At 35.6% G+C, this 17,488-nt stretch overlaps 1 protein-coding gene across 1 annotated transcript; it reads right to left on the reverse strand.

Moving 5' to 3' along the window:
* Positions 1 to 3,617: 3,617 nt before the first annotated feature.
* LOC144567877 (GTP-binding protein ERG-like) lies at positions 3,618 to 10,579 on the reverse strand. The gene is made up of 11 exons (XM_078318084.1): positions 10,450 to 10,579; positions 10,047 to 10,196; positions 9,163 to 9,955; positions 8,747 to 8,836; positions 8,303 to 8,451; positions 7,365 to 7,523; positions 7,104 to 7,170; positions 6,660 to 6,767; positions 6,434 to 6,573; positions 4,455 to 4,607; positions 3,618 to 4,140 (listed from the first exon to the last, which is right to left on the reverse strand). The coding sequence occupies exons 3-10, from the start codon at positions 9,604 to 9,606 to the stop codon at positions 4,508 to 4,510; spliced, it is 1,257 nt and encodes a 418-aa protein (XP_078174210.1). The 5' UTR covers positions 9,607 to 9,955; positions 10,047 to 10,196; positions 10,450 to 10,579; the 3' UTR covers positions 3,618 to 4,140; positions 4,455 to 4,507.
* Positions 10,580 to 17,488: the final 6,909 nt, after the last annotated feature.

The following is a 17,488-nucleotide window of genomic DNA, read 5'->3' on the forward strand; positions in this document are numbered from 1 at the left end:
AAATAATATTAAAAACAGAAAAAAAAACTAAAAAACAGTATTAAAAAATGAAAAAAACCAAAAAAAAAAATAATACCCGTACCCTACCCGCCCTACCCGACTACCCGTACCCGAGGTACCCGTTACCCGAGACGGGTACGGGTTTGAAACGGGTAGGGTACACTCTTTTAAAAACCTACCCGACCTACCCGTACCCGTCTACCCGTCCTACCCGTACCCGCCCTACCCGACTACCCGACCCGGGTATACCCGAGGTACCCGTACCCTACCCGTTAACAAACCACTAGTCACCACACATTCTATGTTTTTCTAATGCGTGCGCAATTCAGGATGCGAACGGGCCGATGCGCCGATCCAACACGCGCACGAATCGGTTCGCATATTTAAGGTGCGAACGGGTCAGCCTGCAGGCTCAATACGCGAATGAATTGGAAATCCGTCTGCAGATTCATAGTGCGAATGTGACGGAATCTTAAATTTGATTATTCGAGTGGTATTTATTTAATTCTGATTTTTGAGAGTAGTAGGAAAAAAAAAAACGGTCTCCATTTTCAAGGGAGGAAATAGCAATTCTTATGAAGTGGGTCATTACAACTCGCTCAAGGAAGGCTCGGATCAGATGAGGCAGTTGCTCCAGCTGCTAGTTAAATGCAATTTTTTTTCTTCTTTTAGTTGGATTGGTATCCACTTGTTTATAATAAGCTTTTTAAATCTAACGTCTGAGTGTCAATTGATCCCTTGAATATCATTTTTAATTATAAAATTACAAAGTTTGACATACTTTATCTAATAAATTCCTTTTCGGACAATACATATATTGTTCCAATCTAATGAACTAACTTATTTCCGTACACATTTGATTATTTATTAAAAAGTCGGAGGTTAATTTGCAAAAGGATGGAGCAGTTACTCACATAGTGAAGAGGCAAAAGGAAAAGTGTTTTCATTGAATCTAACATTGTAACTCACATAAATTTTGTTAGTCGGAACATGCAAACACTTATAACCTTTTTAATTTTGACAATATCCCATATAAAGAACGAAATTGCAATTTATGGGAATTGTAAGGGCGAATTGAGGGATAACAAAGGCACTCAATAATTCGAAATTTTTTGTAATCGGGTTTCTTGTTAAAGAGAATGGTGAAAGGTGTACTATGAGGAGAAGTGGAGGATGGTAGTCTATTAATAATTAATGAATACCACACATTGAAATATATGATCCCAAAAATATAATGGAAGAGAGGCATTAGACATAATTGCAAGGCTTAATTTAACTATATGTCTATGTTTTCGTTCCGCTAATTTATTTTGTTGTGGGGTGCAGGGGCATAAAATTTGGTGCACAATTTGAAAAAAGAGGCGAGTAAGAGGTTTAAATTCGGTGCCAATATTGGTTTGGAGAATTTTAATGGTAGAGGAGAAGAGGTTCTCAACTTGGAATTTAAATTTAGTAAATGCATCCACAAGTTCATCCATTGTAACAAGAAAATAAATCTAAGAAAAACGCTAGAACTCATCAATAAAAAACGATTCTGTCAATATTCTTCCGAATTTGTTTCCTTCGTCTCTCGATATTTCTCTTCGCGTTCATATTAATTCTTTTTCAAATTCGTTCCCTTCTTCTCTCATGAAATTCGAAATTAACCATATCATACTGATAATCAAAGACATTTAAGAAATCGTGACAAATTAACTTTAAAAACCATGGTAATTAATATTAAAAAATGAATAATTTGGAGAGCCAAGTCAAAATTGATGATTTAAAAATTAAATAAACAGTTTCTCTAAAAAAAAAAATTAAATAGACAGATACATCCATCTCGTTGCTAATTAACTAAAGGCATAATTCAAACCTTGCATGCAGAGATTTGAATTCATTCTACAATAATATATATATATCTATATAGATTGCATTATTATATATTTTAGATTAAAGATAAAAAATATATGTAAAAATAAAAAAGGAAAAAATAATAATGGTACAACGTCTATTATGAGATGACACCTCCTCAACAGCATTCTCGGGTGGAATAAGGCATGCACAGCTCGTTTCTTCCGTTGCTAATTTATATTTATACATCGCCTCCAACATATTAGGATTATATCCGTCATAATAAATCACCGGCAATGCATTAAATGTCAATGATGTCATTATCAGTACAACAGGAATAAGGCAGAACCATAAAGGAATAGGAATAGGAATAGGAATACCGGAAATAACGGAGTGGGATAAAGGGATCTTTTTGTTCAACAAATGGAAAAAGCAAATGGTGAGCATAAGTGAGAATGTCAAAGTGAAAGTACAAAAGTAATGGAACTCTTGAATGGGATCATTGTCTTGATGAGTCGTCACCCACAATAACCAAACGGATAACAATCCCGAAGCTTGAGCTATCCAAATTATTACCTTATAATGATCATCTTCCTGATATATCATCATTGGACAAAAAATGAAGCAAAAGAAAGAGACGAGTGATATTAAATAAGCTAATTGAACTTCATGGTCTGCACTATAAGTGATACTGTAACTAATTATTGGTTGTTGATCATTAGTACTTTCTTTTTTGAGGGTTTGTTCAACATCAGTTTCATCAGCTTCATTCACATTTTGTTGTTGTTGCTGCTGCTGTCCTTCAAAACAGAAAAAATATATTAATTAGTTACATCGATCGATCTGCACCGGATAGAAGATCCTTTAATTATTCCAAGTTCATTTAATAATTTATATATATCGACTCTTTTACCTAGTAATATATATAGGAACTCTAGCTAAACTGTAAAATGAAGATTATAAAATTCTGTTGCAATTGAAAATTACTATTAAAATAGACTAATTATAAGTAAAGCAAAACTGGTTAAAGTGTACCTGTACTTGGTTGTCTGAACAAGTCTTTTTGAATTTCATTAGTTGGCTTCGTGTGAGCTTCGAGATCCATATATAAACCTGCAATTTTTTTTCCATATAAATATACATATGGAAGATATATACAACAATGGATGATATGTATGTACGTTGCTTAAAATTCATTGCATAATTGCTCATTAATTAATTAATTCATTTCGGATATACACCGACTCATGGAAATTTTGTTAGATACAGGTATTATATATTGCCCTTTTGCTAATTAATTAATGAAAAGAGTACTGCAACATGCATGATATGAAATTTGCGTACCTATGTATGATGAAAAAGAAAATTAACAAACCGAAATATTGATCCTTAATCTCGGAGATGAGAAGAGTGATCATGGTTCAGGCCTTTTAAATGTGATTTTAACTATGTTTACCAATCTAATTTTAGTCAATTTCTTTAATTACAACTAATCTAATTTAAGAGTGATCATGTTATATTTAGTATATATAAAAGGCGACTATACACGGTTAATGGCAGGTACGTGTTTCTTGAAGGAGAGCCCATATAGACTGGGCCTTTTAAGGCTCAAATGGCAGGTGTTCCTTGTAAAATAGATAAAAATCAAAACATAGATAAATGTTGAGCCCAATAAAGCCTTCCTACTGAAAAGTGGGAATGTAGGTAAAAATGGCCTTATATATTAACAGGCCCAAATTGTAAGTTGCAAATACATAATCACCTCGTCTCGTGTTCTCTGATAATTTGTGATACAAAATGATTACATTTTATCATTCAACTTTCTATATTTACATTACCTCATTTCAACCTTTTTTTTTTTTTTTTTTCCAAATTAACTATTTGTAACGAATGACATCTAATTGACATCAATTAATCTATTATAGCAAAAACACCAAATCACAAAATTTCTTAGGTAATCAGCGCAAAAATAGCCAAATCAAACTTTGGCAATTCATTTTCTACAATCTGTCTTGAGAACATAATAGAAACCAATAATCTAGAAAATGCCCCTTATTTGTACAAAAGTACAAGACACCAACTAAAGAGGCTATCTTTATTCTCTTTCTTTTGAAATTTAGAGCAGACTATTCTATTTCATAAAGAACAACATTCATAAAATTATGAACTACTATATAAAATGTTGCAAAAATGTACATCTTGTCAACGCCATGTTTAGAAAAATCAATCACCAGGAGATTTTCAACCATGTCCTTGTAAGATTGCGTGTAAATTTTGAATAGCTGATTCAGCTATGCTTTGAAGTGTCTGCAGGATTCCAGGTTGAATCAGAAACACAGAATTTCACAAAAAAATAGGACAAAATAGAATATATATATTTCAGGAGCAGTCTGTTCCTTTTCATTTGTATTTTTGAAACTGTATCCATGCAGGAATTATAATTATCAACTGCTGCATTTCAGTATCTTTTCTTGAACAAATAGCCAGCACCCGCACATATATATATATCTATATATATATATCAAGGCAGGTAGCAATCTATGGACGTGTGTTATGCTATCAACAAGCACCACAAGTTTCCAACCAAAGTTGAACAAAATAGTGAGAGAATGAGAAAGTACTTTTTAAGAACTGATGCGCAAGAGATGCCACAAAAGAGAAAGCATCGATCAATCTAAGCGCCCTTTCTTTTAGCAACTTTGACTTGAAGGATCAGATGAACCTCTCTTTTGAATATGGATCTCAATTCTCGGTTTGCTTCGATCCCAATTCTCCTACAATGACAATAATAATTTAAAATAATGAGGATGACGAGAACAACAATTATATGATAAAAGCAATGATCATAATTACAAAAACAAACTTATGTCCACCAATCATATAATAAAAAAAGGGGGAATTTCATGTATACCCCTCAAAAACTTAGAAATTACATATTTCTAAGCTAAAATTCATAATATCATATTTACCCTTCTAAACTTAAAAATTTCACATATTTACCCATTTTAATGTTTTTTCAATTAAAATTCATTTAAATTTTTTAAATACCCATTTTACCCTCAAAAACTCGCTATTTGTCTGTCTTGATCAGAGGCATGGAAACTAAAAAAACTAAAAATGAAATTAATATTAAATATAAGGTTTTAATTAAACTTAAGGAGCAGTAGAGATGTGGGTCTCTACTGAACATCTCTGAGTGATCCCTAATCAACCTGATAATCCAAATTTTATCAATAGGGTTCAAGACAATTGCAACCGAAGGACTCTTGTTTTCGTCTTCCACATGCATCATAAATTCTGATGGAAGTTTCTGGAAGGAGAAAATTGATTTTGTTGATGCTTTTTTTTATAAAGGCTGGTGCCTTAATGGTAGAATTTATTCTGACATGGTCAATATTATTGGCGAAGAAGAAGAAAGGAGTTGGGGGAAGATCGGGCAGCACTCACAGTCAGAGAGAAATAAGGAGTCCTTCCTCTCTGTGTAATGGGACCCGGGCTGTCAGATTTAATGAAGAAGCTGACCAGGTGACTTATGGATGGGTTCACGACAATAAAGACTTAATGAGGATGACAAGTGAGCCAGCAGCGTCAGAAGCTACTCCCTCAAGTAATTTTGTGGTTTCGTTTGTGTGTTCTTGGCTTCGTCATTTTTATCCAGTTTTCAGATTTTTCTCAAATTCGTTCTCTCCACATCAATTGCGAATTTCTCAAGCATTGCCAAAAATCTGGTATAACTGAAAGGTTCAATTTATTCATAAAACGGATCATATTCAATTCGGAATTTACAGACAGTAAATTATTGCTTTAAATTGGTGCTTCAGAAATATAAATGATTCGAATTCTCTAGTATATTAACTTAAAATTTGAGATAAGTCAAAGGATGTAAACTCTAATTTGACTGGTCACATCGTCTCTATAGTACCTCAAGGGGAGCATTAGAACCATTCGTTACAAATTTCAAAACTGTCCTGTATAGTACACCACCTCTCACTCCCGCTCTTTCAAGTTTAATTAAAACCTTAATTTTGCCATTCATTTCATTTCTAGTTTCCACGCCTCAGTCAAAGACAGACAGAGAGAGATAGAGAGAGAGGGGGGGGGGGGGGGGGGGGGGGGGGGGGTATACATGAAGGGTAAAATGGGTATTTCAAAAAATTTAAATGAGTTTTAATTGAAAAAAACATTAAAATGGGTAAATATGCAAGTTTTTGAAGTTCACAAGGGTAAATATGATATTATGAATTTTAGAGGGGGGAAATACGTAATTTCCGAGTTTTTGAGGGGTATACATGAAATTCCCCCATTAAAAAAAAACTAATTTTCTTTTGGCACTACAAAATCTTCAAGAATCAAAATTGCTCTAAAAACAGAAATATCATACATTATTCCTTCAAATAAAGTTCTATGAACCTTGGGCTAAGTAATCTCATATTTAAGAATTTAAGAAATACGAGAATAATGTATCTGTAAGGAAATTTTTATTACGGCTTTCCTGAATTGTCTTTTGATGTTTCCATCTTGGATTCTAATTTTCATATTTTGATAATTTAGAGAGGAAAATTCAAATATACATACATAGAGAGAGAGAGAGAGAGTATACCCGATTTTAGATCCTTTCTTTCCAACAAGAATTTGGCGCTGGCTTTGTTTTTGTGTTATAAAGTGTTGCTCTATTCTAATAGAGCCATCCCTAAACTCCTTCCATCCCATCAATTTATGGTCAATCACATATGGTATTTCCTGAAAAAAAAAACAGTAAACATTCACAACAGGTGAAAAGGATGCAAAAATATAAGTTTTACAAAAAAAAAAAAAAAAAATAGTACCTGATGAATGTGATCAAGCATCCGTTCCCGCACAACCTCCATAGATATATTTTTCATCACTTCTTCTGTTATAACCTCCGGCTCTTCTTCCCATGGCCTTTTTACTGCCTACAATTATTCCATTGAAAACAAATAGTTGGTTATTACACACCTACAAAGAAATAAAAATCTTACATATAAGTGGTCTTTTCATAAAATGTCTTGAAGTTTCAGTTACGACAAAACTGAAACTATCTATAGTTTCCAATTGGTGCTGATAATTTCCTTAATTTTATATAAAAATAAATAAATACAGCCGTGGTACAAGCAGTTGCTACAGTTGAATTTAGATGTTGCAATAACTTGTAAATAAAATATGTGTTCAAGAGGAGAATTATCAAGTATTGCACAAGAAAAACACCATTTAGCACAGATACCATGAAATACCATTTCGTACAAACATACCTGGTCCATCAAGTATTGCTCAAGGTCTTTTACACCAGCACCTTTTAGCCCAGATATCATGAAGTACCTACATTCCAAAAAGACCACTTGATATCAAATCTGACTTACCCACCACAACTATGTGAAACAAACAAAGAAAAATTATATATACAACATAAGCAAATTAACTAAAACAATCAACCAGACACATGGACACTAATTGATTACAACACAATTGCGCAGGTGAATGCACACATGGAAAAAGAATAGTATGTCATATACCGATCATATCCTAGGAGATCTTCAAATTCTGTTGCAACTTTCAACAAATCTTTCTTATCGGTTACCAAATCAACCTTATTCATGCAAAGTATCCTCTTTTGATCAGGCTGCTCCTCCTTACCTAGTAATTTTATCAACTTTATCACCCTTCTATCTGGGCTATAAAAGCAAAACAAACAAACCAACATATAAGAATTTTATTTGATGTGTCTGCTTCTTCAAGTAGTTCAACTACTGAATACAATAATTGATAATGAAAATATTAGGTCTGTCGATCTACCAAGCAAAACACCAATATACTCTGCATAATGAATGCCATAAATAAGTTGGATAACCGAAAACCAATGACAAACATCTCTACCTCACAATAAAGCAAACAGAACCCTCCTTTTACATTTTCTTAATCATTTCCCTTTTTTTCTTGTCTTATATCAACTGCTTCCACCCTTAGTGTTCTCTCCTTAAATGAGAAGCAGAAAGGGGAGTACCTCTCCAAAAGATTATTAACCATAGGGTCCTAAGCCCTTGAAGTATTATACATTTGCAAATTTAGACCCTAGAGCTTCAGATTTCACATTTTGGTTCTTAAACTATCCAAATGACTAGGCGGTCATCTTTTAGGCAGAAGTTGGATGAAATCATAGTCACTGGCTCAGTAATAATGTGCCATGTGCCATTTTATACTAAGATGTCCCAACAAAATAATATATTCTACATCAGTGCTAATGAAGATTTTCATTCATTTTTTTTTTCAAATAAAAACTATTACGGGGAATCCAGGGGCACAAATTAGTGCAAGTAAAACTTGACAGAAAACAAAATGCTATGTTGGAGTTTTTGGCACCAATACTGGAAGTAGGAAATACTTAAGAATCCTTCAACAGTGGTGTGTAATTTATACTTCAAAGAAAAGGCATAAGAAAAAAAAGAGACCTTACATGGTTAAATGCCTATGCACGTCAAAAATTACAATTAACATATCATATAGGTTGATTGTATTCCAAGCACTCTCCACTCGAAATCTAACATCAGTTGCCTTAGGGTGTCCGTGGGATCCTATCATCAACCCTGGTGTATCAAAGAAACACTGCAAAAGTAAAATACAAAAAATGCAGTAAACAATAAGATGTGTGAAAAAAAAAAATGGAACTTGTACAACATCTAACAGAATATTACAACATATTCCATGCCAGCTTGAACCAGGTGAATTTTCTATTTTCTTTTGTCTCTGTTTTCATCTTTCTTTGTTTACAAAGATGCTCCATAGATCAAAACTAAGAACACCCACCAGTTCAGGGTCGATTTCAAATTAAGCATTAAATTTAGCCAAAAAATACATAATACTTGGGAAGTTTGGTCCTGTACCAAGTAATGAAACTTACAATTTGAGTATTCCCTTTAGTAATGACTCCCAAAGTTTCATGTGTGGTTGTATTTGTCTTTCTTGACACAGCCGCCACTTTTGTTCCCACCTAATATAAATGTAAATAAAAAGAGAATGGAGTGTTAGCATTGTAAATTGTAATTCATTACTGCACCAGAAAGGTAAAGATATAGGCAACAAAATTGTGAATGAAAACTGTCTCCATACATGGAACTTCAAACCAAAGAGAGCCTTAAATGTAATTGCCTAAAGAAACCAACTACTGTTCGGTATAAAGTGAATGGCATTAGAATGAATCTTAATGATGTAATTCTACCAAGAACGAGCCTTTTATTATTAAAATAGACAAGTATAAATTCGGAAGGTATGAAATACAAATTAGACACAGAGCAGCCACCAAAAATAGAACTATACCATCAAATTAGTCAGACACGATTTCCCAGCATTAGGCGCACCAATAATTCCCACCGAAAGAGACATTTGGTCTTCTTCTCTTACCACCATATCATCTCCCTCTTCCATGTTGTCAGGCGATTCCAGTGCAGCTTCTGGAAGGGATCTGGCAAGCCTAGTCGCTCTCTCCCTCTCTTTCTCTTCTTGCAATGGAGATTGCATCTTCTTACCGAACAGAGCTTCATCGGCTCTCGCTCGGTAGTATGAGTCCAGCCTAGGATTTGATTGGGAAGGAGAGGGGGTGGAAGGGAGGGTGTAATCTGAGCCATCAAAATCAAAATCGGGATTTGGAGGAGACTCCGAGTCAGAGGCTGTCTGAGCGGAGAAGAGGCGGATAGGAAGAGAGACAAATGGTCGGATAGTTGCAGAGGTAGCAGCGGCGGAGGTGAGGCGGAGAGCTCTCATTTCATTGTGGGCTTCTAATTTTGAAGTGCACCTCTAGCTCTCTTATTCGGAATTTATGACTTGGTTAGGTGGCGCAAGAGAGGGGAAGAGGGGTCGGGAGAGGAGAAGTGGTTGTGTTGCAGGGAGGAGAGGGGGGTCAGGAGACCAAAACTAGGTTCACTGTGAATTACATACGTGGCACATAGACTGTAACTGATTGTATGACGACTGATCTGGGGGTGGAGAGAGAATTCAGGGAGAGGAGTGGGAGAAGAAATCCAAACCCTACTATAAGAGCAGAAAGCTCTTTAGAGAGAGACAAGTTCTTCTTTTTGAGATTGTTGCACTCTGATGTTTTCTTTGCCAATTTCTAAAATACGTAAACAGAAAAATTAATTAGAAAAAAAAAATCAAACCGAGACAAATAAATTCAAAATTACTACAAACATAGAGGGGTTTACTGTTATTTTCTCCGTATGGAGCTGCCCCTGCCTAGTTAACTCACATAACAAGATTGCTTCCCTGTCAGCTGCCTAGTTAACTCACATAACAAGGTCTCTTCCCTGTCAGCTGATTCCCCAAACAATCTATTCACCTGGCGACTTTAAAACCTTGAAAAAAAAGAAAGAAGAGAAATAAGACAAATTATTTATAGCATCTCCAATTTATGTGTTTTGTTTATTAATCTCCAACAGGTTCATTTCAGTATTTTTTTGACCCTTGAAAAAAATAAGACATAAATAGAGGGTTCAAACAAAACAACTAGTAATATATCTGATTGGGAAGATAGCAAAAGCAAAAGCAAACTGTGGGGAGTTAAGCAACAGTAAAGTGAAACATTAATGCTAGCAATAGAGGGTGTACCGTATACTCAACACTTGAAACTATGGGGCGGAGGTGAGGATACGCTGCTGGCGGCGCGACGGCGATCTGGTGGAGTGAAGCAGAGAGAGCGAAAGAGCGAAAGAGCGGAAAGAGAGGAGGTGAGCCGTCCAAAATAATAACCTAAACTGCTGTTTCTGTTTTAACATGTAGGCCCAACGGGCTGTCTGTGGGCTTCGGTTTAAGTCCAGATCTCAACGGGCTGTCTGTGACTGTTTTAACATTCACATTTTGTCAATTTAAATTTAATTTGTTTTTGGGATCAAGTGATATTAATTTAAGTCAAGACGATCATATCCACAAGGTTAATTTTTTAGACGAGTAAGATTTGTTACTTTTAAAATGGCATAAGATCGACAAGTCGGATCGTGTTCGGGTTAGGTCTGTTTGACTTGAGAGAATATTATCGTTGAGTTATATATGACTTCAGATTGGTTCTGGTCAGGTCAAGTTTGGGTCTAGTTAGACAATTTCTTACAGATTGTATCAGAGTTTGCGGCCTCTCGAGAAGTTGAACGATCAATTTAATTAGTATAAAATCTATAGTTAATATTTTGTATGGAACTTTTGCATTAATTTTATTATGATGACCCATCCAGTCAAGCCTCTCTTTTTCTTCTTAATTTATAAATGGGTGACGCTATATTAAGGGCAAAAATTATAATTTTGGTGCACTGATAATTTTTTTTAATTTATATCAAATTTGTCCTTCATTTAAAATTTTCATCTAAAAAATACAATACATCTTTTTAAGAAGGTATTTAATACACAACTAATTTGTGTATTTTTATGGTCGGTACTATCAAGTATTAATTAAAGTAATTTTCTATTGCTCTTCGCAGTTTAGTATTTGGTAAAATTAGTTTTTTTTTTGTAAAATTTTCAAACTTTATTTAATTTTTAGAATGATTATTTTCGTTCAAAATATTTAGTATGGTATTGTAAAAAAATAAAAAATTTGAAATAAAATTGGATGATTAAACAAGTTGTCACAAGAAATATTAGGCTCTAAACTTCACTAATTTATCCAGTTTTTTTGTTTTTAATTTTCACGAGAAATGTTCTCTTTTTTTGTGTTTGCCTATTTATTTCAATAGTATTTTTACTTCTATGTTTTTCTCATTTTTCTTTTGCTAAATTTAAAGGGTTTTGTAATTAAAACATTTGTTGATTTATCATCTCATACGAGTTTTACTAGAAATTATAAGATATACGAACTATTATCAATTAAAATTATTTTTAAGAGTCTCAATATGTTTTTTATACTCCATTGTAAGATGAATTTTAATGAACCAATCATTTCTCTTGAAATTTAAAAATAAAGAACTTTATAATTGGAGTCTAACATTTTTTGAAACTTGTTTAATCACCCAATTTTATTTCAATTTTTTTACAATACTATACTACATATTTTGAACGAAATAATCATTATAGAAATTAAATTAAGTTTGAAAAATTTCACAAAAAAAATTAATCTTACCAAATGCTAAAATATGGAAAGAGAATGAAAATTACATGACTTATAATACTTACCATAAAAATACACGAATTAGTTGCGTATTAAATATTTTCATGAAAATATATATTGTCATTTTTGGATGAAAATTTTAAATGAAGGGCAAATTCAATATAAATTAAAAAAGATTTGCGGGTGCACTCAAAATTGTAATTTTTGTCCTGAGTATAGCATCACCCTTTATAAATATGCTTAATTATTTTAGTCTCCTCCATTTTCACATTATATTTAGAATAATATATTTTAAAATAATCATACACGTTTTAAATCCAATATGATAAAACTTTAACTAGTTTTATATAACTATAAATTCTTAATTTATGAATATACTTCATTTTTTTTTGTAGGGAGATAAAACTCAATTTATAAAAATAGATCCAACATATTATACTTGTACAACAATACTCCTTGCTAAGCAAATCTGCATGACTTATCATATAATGCTAATTTTCAACATTATTTGTGTGTGACAATTCAAAATAGTGTGCAAATTGCATGTTTCAAGTTATGCCATATGGATACGGATGAGTATAATATTAATATAGATACAATAATACAATATTTTTTAAAATACAAATTAAGAAACATTACATCATATATGTTCCTTAAAGGAGAGCCCACAATAACTGTGCCTTTTTAAGCGGCGATTTTTATTAATATCCCTAAAACAAATCAAAATTTTAAAAATGCCCCTGCTCCCAATTTTTTTTTAAAAATGCCCTGACCGCCTGGGGTTCGGGCGGCCCAAAAAAGCCTGTGAGGCGCCACCCCCTGGGGCGGCCCAAAGCACAAGTGAGGCGCCACACAGCAGGGCGCCTCATGTGTGCGTTTTTTTTTTTTTTTTTTTTTAGAGAAATCTTAGTATTTTGATTTGAATAATTTTGTGAAAAAAGTTTAGGGTTTATGTATATGTGTATGTCAAAAAATAAAATATTATGAGTATGTCAAAAAATGTAAAATTTGGTCTCCAAGCATATTTTATAATAGATTGAACATCTAACGGTTTTAATTATATTGTTACGCTTTTAATTATATTGTTCAACTTTAATTGTATTATTAAACTGTGTTACAATAACGAAATGTAAAGTGCAAACAACATAAAATATGCGCGCCAATGTAATACAGCGGTCCCATAGTAAAAATACTACAATCAGAAATATATTACAATAAACAAAAAAGTTCACACAAGCAAAATAGCAAGTTTATCTGCCCCTACCATGACGTCTCAATAAACCTAACAAACGACTAGTTGTACTGGTATGAGCTGCAGGTGCGGCATTACTTGTAGAGGCTTGGCTACTAGATGATTGGCTCGGAGGAGGGGGGGTTGTGTTCTACCAGTTGCTTCAGCAACAACTCTAGCATTTTCTCTTTCGTTGTGCGCGTTTATGGCATCTGAAAATAAGAATACAATTCAGTTAGTAATATAATAAAATCATAAATGAATTCCGAAAAATGCTACATACCTGCGTTGCGCCTGTCAGAAACGGAACGGCGAGCCTGATTTCCCGATGGCCTTCTACCACCCATCTCGTCCATGGTCATTATAGCACGTTTGTGTCTCCTCCTCCCCTTCCTTATCCATCCTTCTGAAGGGAGTATTCTATCACCGACATATGCAGGCCACTCGTGCTGATCGGGATAAGAATGGAAAGATCCACCCCAAGTGGAAGCAAGGTAATCGGTACGGTACATGTCAGCAACATAGTGATCCTCGCAGTAGTTCCTCACTCGGCATACCGCCATCACGTGACTGCATGGTATGTGACTTAGTTGGGGTCCCTGGCATGTACAGGTTACCGCCCTGGCATCTCCGAATTTAACCACGTACTTGCAAGCCCTCTTGACAAACGCCATAGTGCCGTCTGGTTTACGGCTGGTAGGAACGTACTCATTTGGATTTTGCACTTCGAATTCTGTTTCATCATTACCCATCGGGATCACGGTCATAGTTGCACCTTTGTCCCTGTGTCGTCTTAGTTTCTCCTCCACCCTTGTTGAAAATGACTGGTTCATCCTTATTAATTCTGCGGCCTTAGCACGTCGTTCCTGAAACCAGGCATTTAACTTGTAGAATGTGTCTTCTACAACTGCAGCCACAGGCAACATCCGGCTCTGCTTGAATACTGCATTCAGCGACTCGGACCCGTTGGTGGTCATAATTCCCCAACGCCAACCTCCATCACGGGATTGATATATTTTCTCGTATGCTGGATCTTCGTTGACATCTCGGGGATTATTTTTGCCCACCTTCATTAAGTAGAGATTTTCCTTTGGCATGTACTACATAAAAAATAAGGAAATAGAATAATGTAAGTAAACAATTGTACTAAAAAAAATTGTTTTCTTAAAGTACAATAATATATGTAAACAATTGAAATACATGTACCTTTGCAAAACTGCTAGTCATCTCTACCACCCTTCTCGGCTTTTTCTTTCTGCAATTCCATCTAAATGTATCAGTAACCCACTTGTCGCCCCCGGTTGCCTTGGAAAGGTTCTCCGCAACGTGTTGCATACACAACCTGTGCCCACACTGGCCAGTACGTGTTGACCAACCGTAATCTTCACGATCAAAAACATATTTTATTCCTTTGTGCTGGTCTGATATCACGCAGAAAAACTTCCCTTCCCCAATCACCCGTCTTCTTAAAAACTGCATAAAGAATCCCCAGTTCTCGCCGTCCTCTTTATGAACAATTGCAAACGCCAAAGGCAACAGCTGGTTCTCAGCATCATATGCGCATGCTATCAGTAGCCTCCCCTCGTAACGGCCAGACATGAAGCATGCATCAATGCTGATAACGGGTCTGATGTATGGCACAGCCTGGATACAAGCACCGAAAGCCCATGCTATGCCCTTGAATTGTTGAGCTCCCTCTATTAGTACTCCGTCTTTATCAAAAAAAGGGCCATGCCATCGCTCATATACGGTGCCGACATTTGTACTTGCCATGGCCTGGAGCAATGGTGCCAGATAGCCATACGAATCCTTCCAACTACCGAATATCCTGCAGATAGCAAGTTCACGGCCTCTCCACAGCCTGTTGTATTTTGGGATTACATATTTGTATTTGTGTCTGACGGTCATAGCCACCGCCTTGATGCTCATCGATGGATCCAACTTAATGTCCTCCTCAATTGCATCGGCAATTAGTGATGTCGTCAGCTGCGCATGGTCTGTCCTTGTGGACGCAGACTTGCATGTATGAGGTGGTTCACACTTCTTAATTATCCATGCTTCCCCTGAACCCACAGGGGTTGCAAAAAGGCGGAACTCGCAGCGCGGGTGAGTTTTACACAGCACAACTAACCTTGTTCGGTCCCTTTTGTGTAGTATACATTCCCAGTTGCCATGAACATGAGTCTCATTTATTTTCTTTACAAGTTCGTCTATGTTGGTATAAACTTGTCCTGCGGCAAGTTCTTTATTGTATTCAACACGAGGACCGAAGAAACTAATGTCTGCCTCTTCGAAAGCTGTGGTGTCGTTGAATGTGGCGACCGGATGCTTACTTCCCCGACCTGTAATCGGGAATTTTTCTGCCCTGGATAAACCTGGTACATTTGCATCACCATCTGATAAGTCATCAGCTTCCCAAACCCCTTGGTATTCGTCCCCCGTTTCCATTTCCCTTTCTGGTATGGCATCAATAGCATCAACATCAATATCAATATCATTTCAATTAACGGGTACCGGTCCTGACTCTGGCATAGTTGGAAATCTAGGGATTATGGGTGTCTGTCTGGGTGGTGGTGGCAACTCTTCAGTATTTTCTGGGGAGTTGTGGTACCCCTGGTTGTCATAACCGGGGCTGTGGTACCTCTGGCTGTCATAAGGGGACTGCTGGTGATATTCCTGGTTGTCATAAGGGGATTGCTGGTGGTACTCCTGGTGGTCATAAGGGGAGTGCTGGTGGTACCTTTGGTTGTCATAAAGGGAGTGCTGGTGGTACCCCTGGTTGTCATAACCCGAATTGTCATAACCTGAAGGTCCCGCCCCAGCCGAACTTGAAGGTCCAGCCCTCGTCCGGGGAACCCTCTTCGAATATATGTCCATCACCGGGACCCCACAAGCCACAAATTGAGTATACACAACTCTCCACAAATTGGCATCTGTTATTGGAAACTTAACAAAGTAAGGTCTACCACCCACACGTGAGTTGTCAATCCGTGTAGCCAATTCTATTTCATACCTGTTGGGGTTTACATATGTCATTTCGTATATTAGCTCCTTCAGTTCCTCAAATGTGGTATTTTCATTAATCTCGAAGCCAAATGCGACTTCTTTCGTGTAATGCACGCCATCTTCATCCCTTTCTAGCTTGCCGCCGACATACAGTGCAACTAACATCTCTTCTTTAACAAACTACATTTAAAAAAAAAAATTACAAGTATTACATGACATAATAATGGGTACAATAATAAATGACTAATTGAAAAATAAATGACTAATTGAAAAATAATTAAAAAAAATTAAAAAAAAATTACAATGTTGCTACAGTACGTGTACAGCAATTGCTACAGTAAATATACGGTACGCTACAGTGCTTGTACAACTAAATTGCTACCCTAAACATACAGTACGCTACAGACAATGTACAGTAGGCAACAGTAAATGTACAGTAGGCAACAGTAAATGTACAGTACGCAACAGTAAATGTACAGTACGCAACAGTAATTACAACAGTAAAAAATAACTACAGTAATGACTAATTATTATAATTAAAAAACATACTTATTCACTCAGTTTCTCGCCTCGAGCGAAATTCTCAAATCGAGAAGTGACAGAGGCAGAAAACGGGGTTTAAATCAACACACACATGAGGCGCCCTGCTGTGTGGCGCCTCACTTGTGCTATGGGCCGCCCCATAGGGTGGCGCCTCACAGGGAATATTGGGCCGCCCTGGGCCCAGGCGGTCAGGGCATTTTTAAAAAAAAATTGGGGACAGGGGCATTTTTAAAATTTTGATTTGTTTCAGGGATATTAATAAAAATCTTCGCTTTTTAAGGCTCAAATGGCAGGTATTCCTTGTAAAATAGATAAAAATAAAAAAAACATGGATAAATGTTGAGCCCAATAAAGCATTCCTACTGAAAGTGAAAAGTGGGAATGTAGGTAAAAATGACCTTATTATATATTTAAGTTGTAACTGTACCTTTCTTTTCCAATAATTATGGGATTAATTGGATTACCACAAAAAATTACCTCAATCAAGTTGAACAACATATATAGAAGAGAAGAGAGAAATAGCAAAAGCGTGAATGCGTACGTGATGCGTGTGCAATGACGTCAAAGTAGATTGAAGCTTTCTTAGTCTATTCAAAGTCATCAAGCCAAGTCTTCCTCAAATCATTATTTTATTAACCCACTAATAATTGGTTTTTTTTTTTTTTTGTGTCGTTTTGGTCAATTGAAAGTCTATAGTGGATGGATACCATCAGTCTATTATCACTCACACTTGTTCAGTGAAATGAAAATCACATTAATAAAGACATACATAC

This window comes from Carex rostrata, chromosome 2 (assembly GCF_964058835.1).
Source record: "Carex rostrata chromosome 2, lpCarRost1.2, whole genome shotgun sequence".
Taxonomy (NCBI): domain Eukaryota; kingdom Viridiplantae; phylum Streptophyta; class Magnoliopsida; order Poales; family Cyperaceae; genus Carex; species Carex rostrata.